Source organism: Myiozetetes cayanensis, unplaced genomic scaffold (genome assembly GCF_022539395.1).
Source record: "Myiozetetes cayanensis isolate MyiCay16 unplaced genomic scaffold, myiCay2020 scf1, whole genome shotgun sequence".
NCBI lineage: Eukaryota > Metazoa > Chordata > Aves > Passeriformes > Tyrannidae > Myiozetetes > Myiozetetes cayanensis.
Window position 1 is genome coordinate 60,312,671 of NW_026086604.1, and position 23,827 is coordinate 60,336,497.

The following is a 23,827-nucleotide window of genomic DNA, read 5'->3' on the forward strand; positions in this document are numbered from 1 at the left end:
CTCAGAATCTACACTGTGGTGCAGGTAATTCCTCATCCCAAATGCATGTGAAACTGTCACGTGTTATACTATCCACTGGAAGAATTAAATGCCTGTTGTCAAGAGGGAGGGCCTACATGGACTTGTTTTCTCAATGACATGCATTCAGGCCTCTGCTCATCCTCACCACTCTTGCTGTTTCTTGCGTAACTTCACTTGCATATTAAGCAGCACCCTGCTAAAATTGTCACTTGGTCTTTATGGACCACTTCACAGTTGCTACTGCAGTTTTTCTGCTTGTCGTGGAAGAATCATTGATGTTGAAATTTCTGTATCAGCTCTTGCTGCTAAGGAGGTTCCTTGATGAGCTTGCTTTCATTTTTGTATCTGTTGGTCTTCTATTATGCTGTTGTAGGCTGCAGCATGGGATTTATGGCATCTCTGTCTCTAGATGTACTGGACATAATTCTTTTCAGGTGTGAAAATAGTGTTTTATAACCAAAACGTCATAAAAATTATAAAGATATACGGACTATCCCAGCAGCTCCTAAAGAGATGCTAGCGGAGTAAGACTGGTTCTGTCATGCCCCCTCTCTCTGATGAAAACTGATTAACGCCAGACTTGGCTTATTTTGTCATTTCCATGCTCACTGGCATTTCAGACACTTTCAGAGAAGATTCATGTTGATTTCAGGATCTTCCAAGCCAGTCTTTTGCAAAATTTAGGGTCAGACTTCCACGAGTCCTCTACTCTTAAGGCTTCAGAGCACAAGAATCATATTTCTGTGGTTTTGTCTCATGCTTTTCTTTATGGTTGCACTGAAGATGGCACTCAGCAGATATCCTGGTATTTCTTATCCAGTGACAATGTACATTCTGTTTAATATCTTTATCAATGACCTGGATAAGGGGATTGAGTGCACTGTCAGTTTGATACGAAGTGAAGTTGGATGGGAATTTTGATCTGCTCGAGGGCAGGAAGGCTCTTTAGAGGGATCTGGAGAGGCTTACTACTTCCTTACTGAAATGTTTAGACAAAGACTGTCAGGTGCCTGGCATCCTAAATATCTTAAAAATAATAAATTCACAGACATATGGTCTTTGACTTATTAAATAAATAAACTTCTTCAAAATTATGAAAACTAGGTTTGATGGTGCAATCCTTATAATTCTCCACTGGTATTAATAATCTTAGTTTCATTACATTAGCTACTTAATCACCTAAAGTTGGGTTTTTCAAACTGAGCTTCCATGTTTTGTAGGCATGTTTTTGTTCTACCACTTAGCAGACGAATTTTGCAGATTTGAGTTGTAAGCAACAAGACTAGTGAGACAATTCAGGTTATCTAGCTATGGAACCAGCAGAATTTGTGCTTTGACTGTTGGTGCAAAGCTGTAGCATAGTCAGGCCTTTATCACATAAAACAGGAACTTTATCACACAGACAAGTTCTTTATGGACTATTTCTTAACTCCATATCACATGTTAGGTCACTATAGTGAGTAGGAAATTTTGGTTCTTACCTAGTAGCTCCTACTGAACTCAGTGAGTTTTTTCTTGACAGCTTTAATACCAAATAGAACCCAAAGTCTTCAAAACCAATGAAAGTCAGACTTCTTATGCAAGCAAATAATTCAGGATTTGACATAATGCAAGTTTGAAGAATATTATTTAACATTATGTTGTTACCTTAAAAAGGGGTGCAAATAATAATTTTTCTGGCAGTTACTTTGAAGGGGGAGGTGTATGTGCACATTTTGTCTCTGAAAGGTCTCTCCTGGTGGCCTCTACTAACACCTTGAACTAGAGTTCAAGTTTCATTCCTAGGGAGTTGGAAAATGATACATTAGAAAACATCCTATTGGTGTTGTTCTTCACTCTGCATAAGGAAATAACATAGGAAACCCTTTTCCCACTTGGTTTCCTGTAATTTTTTTAAACTTGTTAGTGTGATTCCACTTCCTTCTTCCAAACTGATTTATGTTATCAGTACTGGATAAAACTGTACTCTTGAAAAAGGTACTCCAGTTTGAATTTCAATCTGAGAGCAAGAGCTTTTACTCTTCCTGTTATTTTTTAATATAAACTTGAAAAGGAAAATTGGGAGTCCAACAAAAGTGCATGGTTATTATACAGGCTATGACCAAGGCACAACCTTCAGAAATCAAAAACTGGTAGAGAAAGAGTTTTTGGTTTATTCTGGTCTGGAATTCCAATGGTGCTGACTCTCTTAGCACAGTCCTTCTGAAGTAAATCCTGTAAGATGGTGATACAGTGCTTCACTTTTAATCTACTGTTTTAAAATGGGGCCATTAAAATAGGAAATTCTCACAAAAAGCTCACAGTCTTAGTGAATTTTTTTTTCAGTTAATACAGCTTTTAAAAGTTATCCAAACAACCCTTTTGCTTTCCTTTGTTTTCAAACACAGACCTTCTCCCAGTAATTCAGATGACATGATTTAAGCTGACATTAGTCTCTTGGTATGACTTACACAGAATTTATCCATGAAAAAAAAGCGCCATAAATGGGGTTAGGATTGCCTTTTTATCACATGCGTACATTCACTTTTTTCATGCCAGGCACAGGCAAAACACAAAGGAACACTTCAGAGGCCTTGGTCCCTTTTTTCTTTCTTTGCAAATAGGCGTATTTCTAAAATCCAGACTTGAAATTTGGCATGGCCACAGCTCTGTGCAAAAAACATCCTTTCTGTTGCCCTTTAAACAAATAACTAATGTTCTCTCTTATTCCTTTCTTCTTTCTTTTTTTTTTTTCTTTTTTTTTTTCCCCTTCTCTAACAAATCTGGACAGAAAAGCCACAACCACTAAATACCATTTGCTGTCTCCTCCAGTCCTTAGTGTTACTGTTACGACCATAGCAGTCACGATGCTGCCACGGTGCTGAGGTTTCTGAAATACAGGAGGTGGCACCATCCAGCCTGACAGGGCCACAGAGCAAAACAAAATCATGTTATCCTCTCCCTTCAGATTTTCAGCCTAAATTTGAGACAAGTGATAAAAGATGGGTTTCTTCGGGCAACACTCTGTGGAAATAATGAATGAAATGGTAACCACAATTCCCAGCACGCACAGTGTCTGAGCAGCTTGCCCTTTGCCAGGACTTTTGCAAGAGTTTTAAGGAGGGATTTGAAGAGGAAAAACAGGTAATCTTGCAGAAGCTTGAGTGAAACCTTTTAGCAAAAGGGTAAAAGCAATTAAGTGCTTGTTTTTAAAACTTGTATATGTGACATGTTGGACTGATGAGAGTTAGTACTTAGCTTCTTCAGCTTGAAACAACAGATCATAATTGAGAGGGGAGCAAGCTGGGAGTGGATTGGAAAATTCAGGACAAGTAGCTTATTTTAATGTCATGGAGCTGGGGGAGCAGGCAGTCAGTGCAGGTGTGTGGTGAGGAGCGACAGCATCCTCTGGTTTGCACTGGCATCAGGAAAGGTGTCCTCCATTTGTCAGGATAGAGGCAAACCTGCTGTCATATAAGGAGGGTTGGCTGAGAAATTTTAGTTGTACCAGTCAACAGAGCAGGTGTCCATCCACAGCATTAAGGTAAGAAATCAGTAAGCTTTGGGCACAGACCAGACAGATGTGGATCTGAATTTCAGGCCACTGTTGCTGTCTCCAGACTGCTCATCACAGCCAACTCCACCCGAGCTCACTTTTCACAGGCACTTCCTCTGTTGCTGCTCAGGCTATTTCGGTGCCTCTTGGATATAGTCCAGTGGCCACATAACTTCCTCCTGAACAAAACATATTCTCCTGTTTCAGCTCTGTAAGTTTTTTTCTCTCACTGACTTCAGAGCTAATCCTTCACAACTGTTCTCACAAGTCAATAGTTTTGATATCTATATGTGAGCACTGCATCATACAGATGCACCAGGACTTAGTCTGCTACTAGAACTGACTTCTCACATTAAAGTAACAAAGGCAGTCATAACACACTCTTCATTTTGTAAAAATTTTTGCATGAACATTCAACTGGTTGGGGTGAAATTATAAATGAACAGCCTAAACTGTGTTTACAGATGATACTTGCTTCTGGTATATTCCTTATTCTCAACTTAGAAAAGCTGATGAGCTACAGCCTTGCTACTTCTCAGTAAGGTGGAATGATGAGCAAGAAAGCAGATCCAGTCTAGACTGTGTTCAGTCTTGTAATTTTTGAAAACTCGGGGTGATTTTGTTTTGTGGGTATGGAGGTTTCAAACGAAGAGCTTATACAATTTACTAGAAATTTTGAGTATATTTCATTTTTACTTTTTGTTTACCATAGCTAATAAAACTTAAATGGGTTTGAACTGAAAATACCCTTTCTATTGAAAGCATGATGCTGACCATTAAATATACTGTTTCCTATTAGTAGCAAGGATACAGTATTGATTTGGAGGACAGGAAGACAGACGGGCACCCTTCAGATAGTTCTGTTCCTGTTCCAAGAACTTCAAGAGAAATCACCATTATTCTGATTTTAACAGTTCCTGAGATTTTTATGAGTAGAAAAAAGAGAAATTAGATAGTTTTTTGCAGTTCTTCCAGGAATTCCTAGCTGCAAAAGCTGATGGGGACCAACAAGCAGGCATTTTCAGCAACTTGTTCTGCATTTTCCCCACTCCTCCTAGTACTGCAATGCCCCAGAATTCTCCAGTAACTCAGACCGGGCCTTTTTTAGCAATAAGGAAAGAAATATCTTCTCAAACTAAAGCAGAGGCTCACAGAAGAGACTTGGGGAAGGGTTTGTTAAGTCTATAACACAGCTTAATATTTGCAGTTGCTGCGGCTGGTTAGAGGAGCTGTTTCTAACGTTCAATCCTTACCCCTCTCCAGATGATCCACTGTCACCCACTTGATATCTAGATTAGAATAAGAATTGCCTTCCTCTCTGGGTCAGCATAATGCCTTAATAGCAGAATTCGCCCCTGCTGTCAGTATGGGACAGGGTGTGTCTGATACAGGATACTTAGAGGATACAATATATGCATAAGCTGACAAGTGGCACAGTAAAACAGTTCCCATAGTCAAATTCAGGAAGGCCACACTCCCTGAAAATTCTACTGACATGAAATGATGTTTAAAAGAGCTAGTTTAGCATATATTACCAAACAGAATGTGAAATACAGATTGTTTTGCTCTTCTCCCCACCCTCTGAAATAGTGTCTTGTTAGGAAATGTGATATATAGTGCTAAATACGCAGAAAAATACTGCTCTGAAATTAGGACATCACATTTAGTTTACAGTATATAGGCTGCAATGCTGTCTCTTTTAGTTTTGATTTCTTACAGAAAGAGATGTCTGCCATTCACGCTCATTAACAGTTTGTAAGTACAAATAAAAGTCAGCTGTGGATGGAATATTATGACGGCTTCTCATCAGGACTTGATGCACTTACATGTAAATAACACTGAAAAAAAAATACAGACATTTGGTATTTACATATGTCTAATTGTCCAACATGTTGGATAAATATTACTTGAAACTCTTCTCAGTAAGTTATTTCTGTGAAAGATAATGGTTAATCTTACTACATTTGTTATTGCAAAGTCTACCTAACTAAATTTGTTATCACAAGTGCAGAGTAGTGAGCAATTAATGCTTCATTTTGAGTCTTCTCAAATGGATTTAATCAGGCTTACATTTTCTTTATTGAAATTGTTGAAGAGAAGATTGAAAAGCTCTGAGCAGCTGCAAAACTCAGAAAAAATGAAGAGCTGAACTTGCACTGAAGATATAATATTGCCCCAGCTTTGCTTCCATCTGTGAATACAACATCTGCTTTTGAGGAAGTGAAATGAGAAACTGCATAAATCAATATAAAGACTGTTTCTATTTCCAAGTGTAGTCCAGTGTGAAAGAGCATTGACAGGAGGGTTCCATTACTAGTAGAGCACAATTTTAAATTCGACATCATGATTAATGAGGAGGCTTAAGGAAAAGATATAAAAGATTATGTCATAATTTAGTATCCTTTATGATAATTACTAAGGTAAATGGCATGTTAGTCATCCAAGTACTCACTAATATATCTAGTAATCATCATACATGTATCTATGTATTAATAAGTAAAATGTGCTTTTCCCCAACAACTTTAGAATTAATAATTTGAATATAATTCTTCTTTAGATTATTATAAATAGTCTCCAGTACTTGTATATTGCCCATTAACTTCAGGTAGTATTCATATTCTTGCTTCTCATATGAAATCCTATATGGTACTGCAAAGAAAAGGATCATGAAGTCTTTACAATTAGAGATGAAAAAATCCACCAAACCTTGCCATCAATAATAGAAAGCATTTTTCATGATAATATTTTATTCTAAATAAACATGCCCTATAACAAATTTGTACTGAGGTGTTTGGTGTCACCCATGAATTCACTTTTGCAGCAACAAAACGTGTAAGCTATTAGTCACTAGTACTGCTCCACGGTGGAAGCATGGTCTGAGTTCTCACATCCATTTTGTGAAAAAAATGGGATTTAATCAGCATGCATCTCTTTCTACTGTGCACCACATCAACTTTCTGCACATACAAAGTCAACCGATGCTTCAGCTCTTCTTTTTCAGTCCCACCTTGGGCAGAGTAGTTGGTTTTGAGGTGTCACACTCAGTGGGGACCAGCAGTTCATGCATATGGTAAGAAGAAGAGGGCCTTATTCCAAGGACTTGACACAGACTAAGCAAGCTGTGTTACAAAAGCTTAGCTGGAAGGAAAGTATAATGGAAGAAAAGCTGCATTTACAATCTTGCATCATGCATTCAAAACAACTTCAAAGGCAAAGTTGTTCTTGGTTGTGTCCAATACTTATTACATATCAAGCATATAAAAAACATCACCATGGTTTAAAATGTGTTTACATGTGTGCACACATTGCAATCTCACCCTCCAGGGAACTACTATGTTTTCTTGAAAGTTTATAGCTCACAATTACCGGAGTCCAATGACTTACATTTTCCTAACTGATTTCCAGGAGGCCAGTTTTGTCTGCTGCCTCTTGACGAGCCACAGTGTTCCAGCTCTCTTGTTAGGCTGAAGGCACATATATAAACAAGTATCTCCAAGGTTTTCCTAATTCCTCGGTGGAAGTGATGAGTTACTGAGAAATGGAATAATGAGAAATTTCACCAGCTGAATGATTCACAGTCATTTGTGCCTTTCAGATGGCACAGCTGTTCCCTCTGACAGTAAATGGGTGAGCCAGGGCTCAAATCTATCTGGCATTGTGAACGATCTTGTTGCTCTTGGTAGTGCAGCACTAGTTGCTGAATATCCATGCAGAAAGAAGCCTCAAGTGATATTCAGGGTCAAGGAGAGAGGCAGGAGCATGAACTTTGTTTTACCTGGGCTGCCGGGGGAGTGAAAGGGGCCTAATGATCATATGTACGTATTTCTTTATATTTGAAAAAAAAATTCCTTTGTATTTGAAAAAAAAATTTCTGCTGTCTATGAAAACCAGTTCATCAGATTGAGCACTTTCTCTATGAAAGGCTTCCCTTATAAACCCACATGTGTAGACTTCAGCCTGTACTTCCTTCCCTGGCTCAAATGATGGAAATTTGTCTTCTGTTTTGTTTCTTTTGCCTGAAAAATAAGCAATACATGCAAGCCCTTGATCAAAACTGAATGCTAAAACAATTCTGCCACTCCCCTTTGCATGAAATAGTCCTTACTCATAGAAATATTCCTTTTGAAGTTCCTTTGTAGATACCAGAGAAATACATAAGAGTCCAGAGGGTTAAGAGATACTGTACTTGTTGAGCAAAGGCCATACTCTGATGTCACCAGATATGGGATTTCTGAAAAGTCTTTTATGTAGGATTTTATTTCAGGGTTTTGTAAGAGTTAATTTTTTTTTTTAATTTTTTTTTTTAGTTTATAAAGAGAACCTCAGGGATTCCAGAGGGATTTTGAGAAGGGCAATTATGAGTCCTAGAAACACCAGTGGAAAGAATACTGATTCTCTAAACAATACAGTTGAAGACAGAAGACACATTAACTGTCTGCTTTTCCCTCCTAATATTCATAAGACAAGAAAGCGTACATAATTTCCAGAGTTTTTAAATAGATTTAGATCACCAGAAAATTGCCCCATCCTACATAGGATGCAAAAATCCAGTAATCCACTATTAAATGAAGCTGTTCCATATAAACTGTGAGCCAACTGACCCTGGAAATTTAGTACCCAAGTTGCGTGACTCGAAAATCTGTTCAAAGCAAGGCATGGCTGCAGGCCTTGACTGTTGTACTTTAGTAGCCATAGTAACATGGCCTCTGGAGACCTAATGCTAGTGAATTTTCCTTTATTTCAAGGAAGAGTAATAAGAGAAATGTGGATTGGAACTTGTTCTCTTTCTTTTTTTTTTTTTTCCCTCCTCCTTATTTTTACTATGCCATGACCTTGACCAAAATATCTTTGAAGTCTTTTCTGGCTGATTTTCTGCTATGAGACCAGGAAAAAAAATCAGGATATATAAAGGATCTTGCCAAAGGAAGTCCTATCTTCCTCAAAATATTTGCCTTCATTCCCAAAGAGAACCTCTTGACTAATAATGTTTCAAAAACTTCTTAATGGAAGGAACTGATAACTTTCATCTCACAGCTACTGTGGGTACCAGAATAATATCATACTTTCTTTGAACTGACAGATTAATTGCTTTTTTGTTTCAGTAGCAGGTGCAGCTTTTCGTGAGTATATAATTGGATGTACATGTTTTTTCAAAAGAACACAGGCCTCTGTCTGGTGCCAAGCTCTTTCTTTTTTTTTTTCATTTGGGAAAAAACTCCCACATGATTTCATTTTTTAAGTACAATGTAGAAAACTCGTGTAAGTGTTTTTAAAAAGCCAAATACAAACAAACAAATGTTCACAATACATACTTAAGTCCGTCTCACATGTTTCAGCTATTATCCTGGATTAGAAATTCCATCTGTCATTGAATCCATATGGTTTACCAAATGGCAGTTTAAAACCATGTACTTTTTGCAGATTTGAAGAGAGTTGTTATAAAAGTTTTAAGTTCCATATATTTTTGTGTGTGTGTGTTTTTTTTTCTATGTGCAAGTGACCCTCTGTTCCTTTTTTAAAACACACAATATTCCTAAAAATATTCCTAAAATTTTCAGATGCAAGTGAACTTCACTTATTAAAACATGTTAGTTGTACACAATGCAAATACCATTGACATTGAGTTGTGGAGTTTGGTTATTTCATCCTCTAAATACAAGAGCCCTGCCTAGGCTTTACATTATTTCTACTGAAAGGATTGAAGACGTGAAGAGAGTTGCCTTTACTTCTCTGTGTTGTCCCCTCGGTGTTTTGGGTAAACACATGTTTACATTAAAGAGTGTGAACCACACATGGGATGACGCTAGTCCACATTCTCTTCCCCTTTTCCTCTCCCCAGGTTATCAATTACTCAGGCAGATGGCTGCTGTGATTCTGACACAGCACACCACCGAAGCCCCCCATTCACTGGGAGTGAGAGAAAGCTATTGCTGAGAATTTTATTTCAATAATTGAAAAGGTTTAAAAATGTTAAGTGGAGCTATATACTTTTTTGTCCTGTTTAATGTGACACCTGGTAATTTAGAACAAAAAAAGTGAAATATTTTTGCTTATTCTCATGGTCTGAAGCTGTCTCTCTTTTCCACTCAGTCTTACAAATCACTAGGTTTCTGGACAGCTAAATGGAAAAATCTCGATGCAGTTTTACTGGAAAGAACTTCAGTATGGAGTTGGTATTTGGTACCTGAGAGATTCATCCGAGAGGCTGGAACAGATATTTTCCTACTAATTTGCAATCACACCCACTCAGGGGTACCAGACCTGTGCTAGGAAACACCCTCCTCCTTATCCCCACCTGTGGCAAGTAGATAAGAAAAATATAAATCTCAGCCCACTCTGACTCTATTCAGAGTCCTCTATGCTACAGATGTCTGTTTTCACACTGAACTACGGTTTGGGGCAATACTGAGAAAACAGGAGAATTTGCAGCCACGGGTGAGACTCACTGGCTATGACATTTTACTTTATGACCGGCTTGTCTCTTTTTAATGGGGCTGAAGCAGCAGGTTTCCCAACTAAAATGAGGTTAAAAACTTGGAATTTGTGTTAATCCTCAGTAGACTCATGTGGCTCCATAAAAGTTGTTTTTGCACCAAAGTGGGTATTGGTTTTCCTACTTGCAGGACAGAGCAGCAGATGTCTGCATTTGGGGCCATGAAAGCCAGGCAATACTTAGTTAAGAGATCTAAACTCAGCAGAGGACACCAGAATTTTGAGAACAAACCAAAAACAAAGCAGGGGAAGTTTGTCACTCTCTTCATTTACATACGTCCCTCAAATCCATATTTGTTTCTGGCTTAACCTCAACACATTGCTCCTTGAACTTTTCCTCCACTTCTTCTTTCCTCTTGGTCCTCCCACCCCTTCTTTAATACCTCCTCCAACCTTGCAGATCTAATTGCCAGTGCACTGATCTGAACCCTTAGAAATCCACATGGTCTCATTTCCCTTTCCAGTTTTTACAAACTGCTGCATCTAGTCCATCCTGACTGACTCTGTGAAAGAAAAATCTGTGAAAGAAAAACCTTCCTGTCTTCTGCTGTGGGGGAGCAAGTCTTACTTTTTAAAGGTAGATACTGATGTCTTAGGGTAGGTGTCTAGGCATAAAGAGTATGTACCAATATGTTGAAGAAGATTAATTTTTGAATAGGGAATTTATTTCTTGGTTCATACAAGCAATCGTTGACAAAGGCAGATGTTCCAGGGCTATTTCCTACAGGGGCTGAAACCTGTGAGATTCTTTGAGCTTATTTGGATCTTGTGGCCATTGTTTAGGCCTTTCCAGATAGGGTTTGGTGCATTAGTTTGCATAGCTTAAGAATTTCTTTTAAATGAATAACATTCCTTTAATTTCTTTAATGTTCTTAATTTCTACCTGCCCCTGTTTCGTGGTCAGGACTGGAGGTCTTTTGGAATAGGCATGGTAACAACCACAGACACAAAGGAGCTCCCTTAAAAGTCCTGTGGTTCTCTTTGTGGAAATTTTTAGTCTATCTAAATTAAAAGGCCTGCCAGATGTTCAAAATGTAATAAAATTCCTAGTATCACATCACTGATGGTTTCATTGCTGTGAAGATGAGTCCAAAGAGACAAGATGCCAGAAATGGTTTCTTGTCTCCATTTCACGTTGGAAATGTATATGACAGTTAGCATCTATAGAGGTTCCTCTCAGTGCAGTGAAAGGCACAGATGTGAAGATGCAGAAATCTTGACACATTGTCTTCTGGTTGGTGAGGTGCTGGGACAAATGTGGGCCTTATTTAGAGCAGAAAATAGCACCAGCTGAGCAACTGCTTGTGTTTGAGGAGTTGACAAGGATAGCTACTATTTAACACAAGCCCAACTAGGCAGAGATAACACTTATTCTGGAAAAGATCTGTACCTCTGGAGCTGACACGGAACAAAGCAAGATTTGCCCTTGACAATTCTTAGCAATGACTTATGGTTAGCATTGACTTGACTGAATCACTTGCTGCTACAGCTCTTTCCAAATGTAGGTAAGCCATCTCCACTACATTTCTTTAGTCATCATTTCACAGGTTTTTTAAGGCACAGAGCCTCTGGACAAGTGTGGTCCCGTAGGGCCACATTTCCAAAGGTGCTCCACAATTATGGTTGGGGCCAAACCTTCTGAGGAGGTCAGCCCATTGTGCACTGAACTCTTGAAAATCTGCCCACCATTGTCACAGTGGGAACAGCCTTTAAGCAGTCTTGGAAATCTGGTCCTTATTTAGGAACCGAAAAGAGAACCAAACTCACAAAAATATGTCAGTGTATCTGGTTACTGAACAATTGAAAATCTGTCCTCCTTGTGCTTCAGGATTAACTCTGGATTAATAGGCGCATCAGTAAATTGAGAGTAAGGTGAAGTAGGGATAATAATAATTTAGCAGTATTTCATCAACAGCTATTTGAACTGTTATGTCCAAAGACTGCAAAAACATCACATGGGAGGATCTAAACTACCTTGTAACGCAACCTGTTGGAGCAAAGACATGTTACTAAATCTTTATCAAGGGAAGACAGGCATAATTCTCAGTTTGCATGCAGCATGATCTTAATGTTTATATCATGTATTTAATTTATACCTTACTTTTATTTTTGGATTTCTCTGCTTGCTTTCCTTGCATCAAGTCTATAAGAATTAATTTAACTCTTTTCCAGATTAAATATTATTCCAGAAAAGAAGTATTTATGGTTTACTTTTTATATTAATTTCATTTATGCAATTATTCTATGTATGTATTTTTTTATTAGAGCTTAAGAAAAGAGTCATACTTTAAAATACAGATGCAATTTTAAAGTCATAGTTATAACAGCACATGTATTTAATTTTTATGTTGGAGATTATTATATTATCTTTATTTATCGATGACTATATATTCAAATCAATTACTGTGGAATATGAAGGTTTAAATTAAAAGAAAAAACAAAGTAGTTGACTCATTATTAAACCTTTAATTTGATGAATAATGACAAAATATAATTACGCAGATAATTTAACAGACAATAAACTAGTAATGCAATATGGTAGTTATATTGTAATTAATTTTTTTTTTTTTAAAGAAAAAAAGAAAACATGTTCCAGGTTGTTATTAATTTTTCATGGTAGGAAAAAAAGGCCTTTATGGTGTCCAAATTTTTGCAGAGTGATTTTTTCATATCTAGAATATTCTTAAAATTATTACATTTATACCAGTTTTGTTCTTAATTTTCTTATTATCATTTTAATTATTTAATTTTCCTTTTTCAGTCACTGAATGGTTTTGCATTGGTGGTGAGTGCAGATGGAATGATATTTTATGCATCATCTACAATTGTGGACTATCTAGGGTTTCATCAGGTAAATATATTGACAAATTTTAGAGTACTTAGCCACTGTCATTGTATTGACTTTCTTGTTGCCCCTTCTGCTAACTGGCTTTCTAAAATGCAGCACTGTATGTTGCTACCTTATCTACCTTATCCTTCTACTGCTGATTAGACATACCCTGTTACTGAAACGAAGTTATTTTACTACGCCATTTCAAATTTTTTTTTTTTTTTTTGTGATCAGTCAGGTGAAGAGTGATTTATTGTAATGCTGTTTCTTTTGTAAAGCTTTTGTTAACAGAACCCTGATCCAGTATAAAAGAAAGACTTAGCTAAAAGTTTCCCTTCAATTTCAGTATAAGATGCTGTTTTTCTAGGCTGGTTGTCTGTGATTAATAAATGTATTGTAAAGTCACAGAATAACAGAACTGTGTAGTTGGAAAGGATCTTTGGAGGTCATCTAATCCAACCTCATGCTGAAAGCACCTCCAGCTAGAGTAGGTTGATCCGAGACTCATCTAATCAAGCGTTGCGTTTCTGTGGTCCCTCTGGAAGATGTGTTTCAGTGTTTACCCATGCTGACTGTAATTTTTTTCACTTATTCTTAAGTCCCGTTCTCTGTGTTGCAACTTGTGTCTGTTGCTTCTTATCCTCCCACTTTTTTCTTATGAAAATAGTCAGGCTTGGTCTTCTCTTCACCTGCTCATTTGGTTGATGTAGACAGCAGTAAGTTCTTCCTCAGGTTTTCCCTTTGAAAGGCTGAACAAACCCTGTTCTTCTCTCCTGATACATCATGTGTTCCAGCCCTCTTAAGTGTCTTGGTAGCACTCTCCTGGGCTCATTTCAATATGCTAATATCTCTCTTTTCCTGAGTTACCCAAAATTAAGAGAGAACTCTGCCTTTGCTGAACTTCCTGAGGTTCCTGTCAGCCCATTTTTACAGTCCATCGAGGAGCTGTTCTGCTCTCCCCAGCTGGAATCCTCTGCAAACCTGCTGAGTTTAGAAATTAAATAGCATTAGTCTCCGGAGATGCTACTAGTCATCAGCTGCCAATTAGATGTTTTTATGACTCACATTTGCATATGTACAAATGAGTTAAGAACAGAAAGCATCACCTTAGGATGTGAAAGGAAAAAGTAGATGTTGAAAAATAGGGGCCTCTAAAATAACTTTCCTCACACAATCTGGTTTGGAAGTATCCTACACAGCCTTAATTTTAAATAAAGTATCAATCTAAAGATAAGCATCTTCCCCCCTATGCTTACTAATTAAACATTCTTTGTTGCAATTGTTTCAGACTGATGTAATGCACCAAAACATATATGATTACATTCATGTGGATGATCGCCAGGATTTCTGTAGACAACTGCACTGGGCCATGAACCCTCCCCAGATGTTGTCTGGACAGCAACCACAGACAGAAACAGGTGGGCTTGTCTATGTTGTTTGGAAACACAGGCACCACTGTGCAGAGATATCGAAGTGCGTTCCACCGATACCCATATCTGTGCCATGTCAAGTCAGAGTCTTCACTGGAAAGCTACACAGGGGCATTTATTTGTGTCATTGTCTCATAGATGACATTGCTTCCTGACCCTTTGCATTTATAAGATAGTGTGTGCCTTTGAGGCCACAAAGTTGTTTCCTTTATGTTTCTCTGACTAATTACACATATTCTTCACACACAGAATGAACAGCATGTCTTCATCCTACCAATCTGTTGTTGACACTGATCAGGACATGAGTATTCCCCTCATTAATGCAAAAAAATCCCATGCAAAATGTTTATGTACAGAACCACAGTGGCAGTGTTACTTTCTGCCATTTGTTTTCCCATGTAAAATTATGTACACAGGTGAGGAGAAACTTGCAAGAAATCCTTCAGCAACCCTTATGAAGTCCTCAGAAACACACTCCTGAAACCTGCATTTCTTGTAAAACAGTTTCTATGTTTTACAAGAGACTTACAGATGCCTGAGGAACTTGGCAAGATTTTGTAGGAAGTACGCAGAAAACATGCTAAACAACATGCACTAATTTTTCAAACTACAAAATTTGCAAATATTTGGAATTTTTGTCCTAATCTGTATCATGGAGAATTTCAGTTCTTGAGTTCATATTTTATTATAAATACTTATGTCTTTTGAGAATTATTTCAAAAGCTGTGCTCTTATAGTTCAAAACTGGAAAATTCTTCATTAAAAATCAAGGAAGCAACAGCTGAATTTTAGCTAACCAGCCACTGTCCATTTTTTTTTGTTTTGTTTTTTCTTGCATTAGCGTTTTTCCTTACTTTGTTCCTTTTTCTAATGCATTTTCTGTGATCTCTGATCTCAAAACCAGAAACATCTGCTACCCCACTTTGCATCATTAAAAATTACAAAAACTCAGGAAACAAAGTCAAAGTTTCTGGAGAAATTCACCTGAGTCCCATTGTAGAGCTTTTATTTTATTTTTGGTAGGACTTGTGCAGATGTATCTATACATGATACAATTTAATATTCACCCATCCATAAAGCAATTTTTAGCAATTTCTGTAACAGCCTCTTCAACTGACTACAGAACATTTTCATTATTTCTTAGTGTGTTCTGATATATGTTGCCTTCACTGTTGGTCCTAGGAGAAGAATATATTCTCAGTAAATTGTTTAAAGCACAAGAGAATGGCAGCATGACAACAGATTATTCTTCCTTCTTAACTCGCTGTTTCATCTGTCGAGTTCGCTGCTTGTTGGACAGTACTTCTGGATTCCTTGTAAGTATGATTTCACTTAGATGACTGTAGTCATGACATACAAGATTTTAATGACTTTATATGAAAAATTCTTCAACATAAATAAAGAACACAAATATTGTAGAGAGTCATGGACAGAATACATTTTTTGCTGTGCACTAGCAAGAAACATCTAAAGATAATTATTAATATGTATAGAGAAAATAGGAGGAAAAAAAAGGTTGTAATATTTGAAATTGAAAAAATCTAGAAACTTTCATGTTTTAAGTTCTTTTAGACAGTATCTGTCCTCAATTTTTGCTGGGCATTTTACAAGGGTGGCAAACCTGAATTTCAACTCTTAACATTAAAGATCAAAATATTTACTTTAAGGAACAGGAATAATAATGATCAGTTTCCCCCTTTCTTGAAGAGTCCTTTAATAATAAGCCCCAGAATTAGAAAGTCTCTCTCATGCTCCTTTTCTAGAAATCACCTCTCCGTTTGCTTAGTAAAGGCCAACGCTGTTTCTGCTTAAGGGAAACTACGGCATATGCAAAGAAAATGAGAGGATCAGCATGAGACAGGGAAGTACAACTTCTCTCTCAGATGCTGAGAGACTATGGGTCTTAACAGCCAGTCAGTCATTTCTGCATCCCTGTTTTAATCTTGTAGCTCTGGAAAACGCCTAAATCAAACGGGCAGATTTTTCTCTGGTCATTTTTTGGTAGGTAATTTTTTCACTGCGGGGTAGCAGCTTGCTATTGGCTTGATCTCTGCCTTCTGACTATAAAGATATTTGAGGCAGGGATGGATGGTTCCTTTCAAGCTATGTACTATGTATCTAGCTACCTTGAGCCTACTTTTCCCTTGCCATCTGCCTGCACAGTCCTATGGGTTGTGCCAGTCCGTGTGCTTCCCAGACAAAGTAACGGGAAAGAGGAAAGAAACTAAGAAACCATCTCCCTGGAGAGAACAGAGTATGAAAAAATAATGGCTCCAGCCTCAGTGAGGTACAGAGGAAACAGTTGTTTGCAGCACTATACACTGCCTGTCTCGGTGAACAGAAAGTAACACGGAACTTCTACTTTGAGTGCATGAGAGAGAAGAAAAATCAACCAGCTTCAAATGTCTCATTTTACTGTTGATAGAATCTCCACCCACCGTGCCTCTGAAGTGGCATGAAGATTATGAAATTCCTAGTTTTAATCCCTGATTCAAAACTCGTTTTGGTGTTAAATAACATGGTCTATAGGTTGTATTAGCATTTTAAGTGTTTATACACTAAATGCTTAAGTTTACTTTTTTTTTTGCATACCAGACAATGCAGTTCCAAGGCAAACTAAAGTTTCTCTTTGGACAAAGGAAGAAGTCCTCATCAGGAACAGTATTGCCACCTCAGCTGTCCTTATTCTGCATAGTGGTACCACTTCTGCTCCCTTCTGTGACAGAGATGAAGATGAAAAGCCTGCTTGTGAAAGCAAAACACAAAGCTGATGATTCAACAGCAGCAAACACGAAGTATTTACTAATTAATCTTTTGGCGTTTATGGGCTTCACGTTTATTAAGCATGTAAAAAGCACAAATTGTGTTAAATAACTCACAAACTCTTTCATAGAAAAGTGAATAATTTATCTGGATTTAACTATTTAATATAAAAGATAATACAGTTACTATAATACAATATAATATGATACAATATAATGTAAGAAAACACAATATATTGTAGTTTATATATAATACATGTTAAGTATTTTATTAATATATATGAAGTTTTATATTAAAAAATGAAACATTAGGATATCTTCCTAACCTTCAGAAGTTACCAATGCAGCAAAGTCATTCTACTAGCTGTAAAAATGGAAAAGAAAAAGGATTTCTATTGGGAGTTTTCAAATTTAAGTATCTTCTGGTAACACAATTATTTGGACTTGAATATTTTGTTAACAAACAAAGGAAAAGGAAAACTTCAGGAAGCTGAATGTGTGTGTGTAGGGGTGCTCACACACAGAGTGCAATGAGTTGTACATGGTGTATACATTTATCTTTCAATAGAAGTTTTATGAACACGTAAGTTTACAATTGCACTAAATGGCTTGGGGGTGATAATTTGGTAGCCATCACAAAAGATTGGTACAGACTGTGTGCAGACTCTTTTCCTTCCTAACATTCAGTTTTGTTACTCTTCTATGATTGAATTTTAGTTGATGTTTGGAGCTAGGATTATGTTTTCCCTTATTTGGTTAAATACAACCTTATTGTAATGAGGTTGATTACTGTGAAGCAAAATGCCTGTCAGTATGACCGTCAGCATCGTAATTTGGCTTTTACTTAGATTACGCTTGTGTATGTGTGGATTCACTATCCAGATGTATAATGTGATTCTAGAACATACATGCTTTTGACAAGAACTAAATTGCTGGAAGGCTCGTATAATGGAATATACAGGCTTTTAGAGTAGAGCTGCAAAATCATTTCCACTTGCTAGTGTTTTCAGAGGCACAGGTGAAATTAACTCATGATCAGAATTCAGCTCCTAGAAGAGAGGTATTTTACATAAGTTTTTCTATCTGACTGGACAGTGGCTAAGGATTTGACCAGAATGAAGCAGTCATTTATCTTCAGTGTTTCCTTTGGTTCAGGCCTGAAGCATGGTAGCCAAGGATGTGGGCAAATTTTTGTAGTTGTTTGGTTTTTTTTTTTTCCTCTGATGGTCTTAACAGAGGGAAACATTTTTAAAGCAGTGTTACAGACATTGCACCCTTTTCAAACCCTGATAAGCATTTTCAGCTAAAGATTGGAAGAAATCCATTCAAATCATTATGGTGATTATTGCAAATTGAAGTCTTACTCTCAAATGCATCGCTGGTCGCTGTGATGTATGTACCTCAAATGTACTTTGAGTAGGCAGAGGAGAATATACACAGCATTTGTCTCAATTCAAGCTGAAATTTATTGTTCCAGATATAGTAAGTCATGAGTAGAATATTCCTAAACATAGCTTTCCTCTTAATTGAATACAGAAATCCAGTCACACACTAGTTTGAGCAACCGAATGATGCAGGAAACAGATAATTACTTAGTGTCAGTTACTACATACTTAAACCATAAGTCTTTGCTAATGGTCAACAGCTTGAAGATCATATCTTTTAGAGTCTGTGATTCTACTGTGTTGTCATTCACTGACAAGGAATTTTCCACATTTTCTGTCCTCTACAGCTCCAGTTCAAAAGGCAGTTCAGGGCTGTGTGAAGCAACAGAATTTTATGGAAGAAACAGTCACCATGAAGGTGCCGCTTTCACTAATGCATTACAGATTGCTGAAAACCAAATCAAAGGTGTGTCTGCTAAGTACTTCTGGATTACATACAGTTTATGGAAAAAGAGCCCTGTCTTATTTCCTCTTGCTAGGATTTCCAGGTTTTGGTCCCAATGCTCCCTTTTTGCTTCTAACACCTCTTCTTTAAAAAAAAAATGCAAAAAAAATTGTTCACCTCCATAGATAATGTTTGAATCAGGCTGTGATTTCAGAGTGGGCAGAAAGTTTACAGAGAAATAAACAATCATAGTTAAAAAGAATACTCAGTGTATGCTTTCCTGAGAGTGGCAGCACTGAATTTAATAAGATTATGTGAAAACTGTAATACTTAATAACAATATCTATCCCTCTGAGGAAAACTGGTTACAATGATATGTTACAAATGCTAATTTTCCCCAAAGATTAGAAAACAGAGGAAAATTAAAATGCATTGTCTTTAAAACTCATGATTTGCTTGCAGCTTTGACTCATGCTTTTCCAGTGCCTGGCTGTGGAAAAATTGTGAGTCTATGCTGTATTTCAGATTTTACAACGGATAAAATTTTGATGGTGATTCTACCTCACTGGGCAGCTTGTTCTTGAGCAGAATTGTACTCATCTTTCTATCATATCTGCTGGAAATCTTTAATGTCTTTAAAACCAATTCTCTCTAACAGCCCCATTTTTCATGAATTTTCCTGTTGGTATAGTACTTCTACTACTGAGAGGGAAAAATTATAAGGAATGAGTAATACTGAGAAAAATCCCTAGTTACAGTTTAAGTGCCTCATTAGGCTTTTCACATTTTAGTTTTAAAATGTAATTTGCCTCAGTTTGTAACTCTCCTATGCTGATGATTCCAGGGCAGCAAACAAACCTGTGAACATTCACCTATAGTTTAGGTAAGAAAAAATACTAAATACTGCTTGCATTAAAATAGATTTTCTTTTAAATTGTATAGCAAAGAATAATGGAGAAAATGGCATTTCTCTAGTCAAAGTACAAACAAATGAAGATCACTGGGTCTGGGTTCAAGCTAACACTCAACTTCTGTATCGAAGTGGTTGTTCAGAATATGTCCTTGCCCAACAGCAAATGTTAAAGTAAGTATATTTTGCAGTACTGAAAAATAAAATTCAGAAAAATGAGTGTATTCTTTATGTATGAAATTTTTATAAGGACTGTAGAGACCTAAGAGAAGAGCTGAATGAGAAGAATTTACTTACGATAAGGAAATACGTTTCTGTCTTGGAACATAGGAAATGGCTGTTATAATACTAAACAACATGTATTTTCTGTCTTCAGGGTTTTTTTCTTCTGAAGTTAAGTTTACATACATATTAAGACAGAAACAAAATTCATGATTATTAATATGTTTTAACTTTCTTGCACTAAAATGTATTTTGTGTTTTTCTTTTGCACCTGAAAATCTAAAGTCCTAGTTTTTATACATATCAACATTTGATGACGTTAAGTTTGGTTTTTTTCTTTATGGATGGCAGTTGAGCTCATGTTTTTAGCTGTGTATATGCAACAGAATCTGAATAAGTGTATTAATATTCATTTTATGTTTGTAGATGGATATATTTAGTTACCTATAGGCTCAGTCATAGACTGTAAATTAGTCTCACGGATTTGCATTCAAAGAGGACCTCTCAGATGAGTTTACCCTTTCCTCCCAAATAGGCTTTTCATCCTTCCCCATGGGATTCTCTGTTCCAATTCCTGTGGGCCTTATTGAGGTATCTCTTCCAGCTGATCTGAGGGAGAAGATAAGAGAGTGGACTGAATGAGGCACTGAGAGTTGTATATCTGGCCCAGTGTTTAAAATGTGGCTATTCACAGATTTTTTTCCTTTAGAATGCATTGCAGATGGAAAAAACTGAAAAATAGAGTAGGTACTCCTTGCAGGCAGTGTATCTCCCAGGATCCACATGAATAGCAGAGGAGCTCCCACCTGAGGATGGTGGAACATTTCATCAGGGGTTGGACTTGATGATCTCAGAGGTCCTTCCAAACCCAGCTGATTCTATGATTCTGTGATTCTGTGATTCTATGACTCATTTTTATTGGGATGGTACAAACATTACCTTGCCATATGAGAGAAAGGACTTCTACTAAGAAGCAGACTAAAAGGGATTGTTTCTTGTATTTGTATCTCTACTTCTAAACTGGTTTATTTAGTTACACTTTTGCCCTCTGAGTGGTTAAAATCCTTCCTTTGTGCACCAGACTTTGTACTCGCTACTACTTTTTTATTTTGTTTTGTTTGGTTTTTTGGTTGGTTTTTTTTTTGTTAAAATGTATGCTGTCTTCTTGGAAACACATATCCTTTTGGAGAATTTTCACTAGATAATATTTCACTGTAAAACTCTTCATTTAGGGGTTTAACTTTTTTTGACTACATTTTGTTCAGTCCTTTGCTTCCCAATTTGATCATTTTCTGAGAAGCTAGTTCTGCAGCAAACTTGTATCAGATCATTTGCCTCTCAGTACTGTCAATAACAAAAATAACAATATTTAGAAGGGGACTGAAAATATTTAATACCTCATTAAAAAAAAAAAAGAGAGAGAGAAAATGTTCTCCTTTCGTGTTGTACATTTATTACAGCAAGACGTTCTCTCTTTGTAACAACAGGGACTCCCCCTACTGGAAAATCCTATACTTTGCACATTGATTCGATACTCAAGGAAAAAGTTCTTTTGCTAGCTACGAAAAAGCCTTCTAAGTGCCTTAGCTAGCTCTTCAGGTTTTCACGCTTGGTTTCTTATGGAGATGTCCACTTCCTGTTGGGAGAGGTTTTGTAGCGCTGGTTGGGAATAAGCACCTTAGTGAATTCAAGACCTCAATCTCTAGATTTGGACCCCATGTTGTGAAAACTGCTGCATCAGGCATGGAAATGCTCAGGCAACATCCTCTTCAGATTAATGTTGAGTACTTCAGCTGGAGATCATGGCCATCTTAGAAAACAAAAGACAATATAAATTAGGACATGTAGAACAAACCTCCACCCAATATGAATATCTGTTACTATTCAGATATTTAATTCTTGCATTTTATTTCCTCTCAGCTAACTCTGCATTCTCAAGATATAAGACCTCCGTGGTTCTCCCTCAAATTACTTGGATCAGAAAGTTCTTATGTGTCCAAACAGTCCCTTGTTACCAAAATACATCTCATTTAAGATACTATTTCTATTTTATCTCTAGAATTTTCTACACACAAATATTATTTAGATCCATTTTAAGGGAAGAACAGAAGTGTAAGGTAATTATCGCACATCACTACAACATTTAAGGTCTTTGTGAGCTGTGCGTCTGAAATGGAAGGAAGAATGTGTGAATTAAAGAATTTAAGTGAAACAGTGCCACAGAAAGGTAGCTGTGCACACACACTGATGTCCAGATTCAGGGACATTCTTTTTCACCCTGGAGCAAACGCAAAGGTTATATGGACAAGAGTGTGCGAGTCCCATATGGACGACAAAATATTGCTTGTCACATACATTAAGTCACTCTGTTTGTATCCCAGAACACAATAATTTAGAAACCTCTGACTGACTGGATTTTTTTTTCTACTGTTATTGAAAGGGAAGAAGATGAACAACTGAAGATACTAAGTGGTTTTGCCAGTTTGAAAGGAAACCTGGAGGGTCTTTCCCGTAACAGTGCCATTGAAACCCTGGGCCAGTGGAAGCATCTTAACTGGACAGCAGTAAAAAATGAACAAGATAATGTAAAAGTGAAGTTTGAGCCTCATACTAACGGTGAGTGTTTCATGCAAGAGGAACCTCTCAGTTCTAACACTTCCGTTTTAGGCATTCAAAACAACTGCACCACAAACAGCGGCTGGAATTTAAGAAACTCGAGCTCTTGTTCTATGAGCCAGCGAATGAACACGTGTTCAAACAGGAGAGCTGCATCATTCTACAACAGAGACCAGAATTTCTTAAATTTGACATCAACTTGTCCTTCCCACTGGGGAAGTGTAGAAAACAGCCAGTCTTACTCAGGCGTCCAGCAGCGCTGTGCAGAGAACTATGCGACAGACCATCTGAAACTGCAGAGACCATTAATATCCTCCGAGTCTCTCTATGACACTGCTGTTCCCTTGGAGATGCCTATCAAAATGGAATATGATTCTGATTCTGAAAACATTGCTGACAACTACCTGATGTCGCAAAACCGAGCGTGGCTGGATGAGAACGGCTCGGTGAGAAAGCAGGTGTGTAGCTACCCCGGTAGAGTGCACCTCAAAATGGAACCGGACCTCTGTGAGCCAGCCTTGCCTTGTCAGAAGCCAAGGCACTGCCTTTACACGCCACACAACTGGCAGTGCATCGTAGCAAATCATCCAAACAACCTAAACTTGAACAGATCCTGCAAGGGTTCACGTAACAAGGAGGTGGCCCCATTTTGCCCTCAGAACTCCTCCATGTGTCTGGAAAGCATGCCAGACTTGCCACACACAGCTTGCTATGGCCATTTCTACAGCCCCAGCCCAGGGGAGGAGAAAGAGCAGAATAATGAGGTGTTCAAAATGCCGTGTGAATTTAAAAACCCCTGCTTGGTTCAAGCAATCAAGCGCGAGCCCCTGGATTCTCCACCGTTGTCCAACAGCGGACAGAACAGAATACATGCGAGCTTCCCTGAAAACACATTAGCAGGTCCTGTGCCTCATAAAACCACTGAATGTACATTTTTGCAATAGATTTTATAACATTTGAAATATTTATAATGTTAAAAGCAAGAAGTTGTAGATTCTCTTCCAGTTGGGTTAAATGAGTTACTAAAATTAAAAGCCAGTGGAAAGATTTTGAAAGACACAGACACACACATCCTACCCCCGGTACCGCCCTTCTCTTAGTGATCTTTGGAAAGAGAAAAGAAAGACGAAACCTCAGGCACAGAAAAATAATCATTACTCGCTGCACAGGTATACCTGA

General features: G+C 37.5%; 1 protein-coding gene across 1 annotated transcript in view; it reads left to right on the forward strand.

Annotated features, from left to right (window-relative positions):
• AHRR (aryl hydrocarbon receptor repressor) overlaps positions 1-23,592 on the forward strand; it is a 65,652-nt gene extending 42,060 nt beyond the window's left edge. Inside the window, exons 4-10 of the mRNA XM_050314941.1 lie at positions 12,810-12,899; positions 14,167-14,296; positions 15,491-15,624; positions 16,904-17,103; positions 18,803-18,921; positions 19,843-19,984; positions 22,473-23,592. Coding sequence (XP_050170898.1) covers positions 12,810-12,899; positions 14,167-14,296; positions 15,491-15,624; positions 16,904-17,103; positions 18,803-18,921; positions 19,843-19,984; positions 22,473-23,592 — 1,935 coding nt within the window. The remainder of the gene's footprint in view (positions 1-12,809; positions 12,900-14,166; positions 14,297-15,490; positions 15,625-16,903; positions 17,104-18,802; positions 18,922-19,842; positions 19,985-22,472) is intronic.
• Positions 23,593-23,827: the final 235 nt, after the last annotated feature.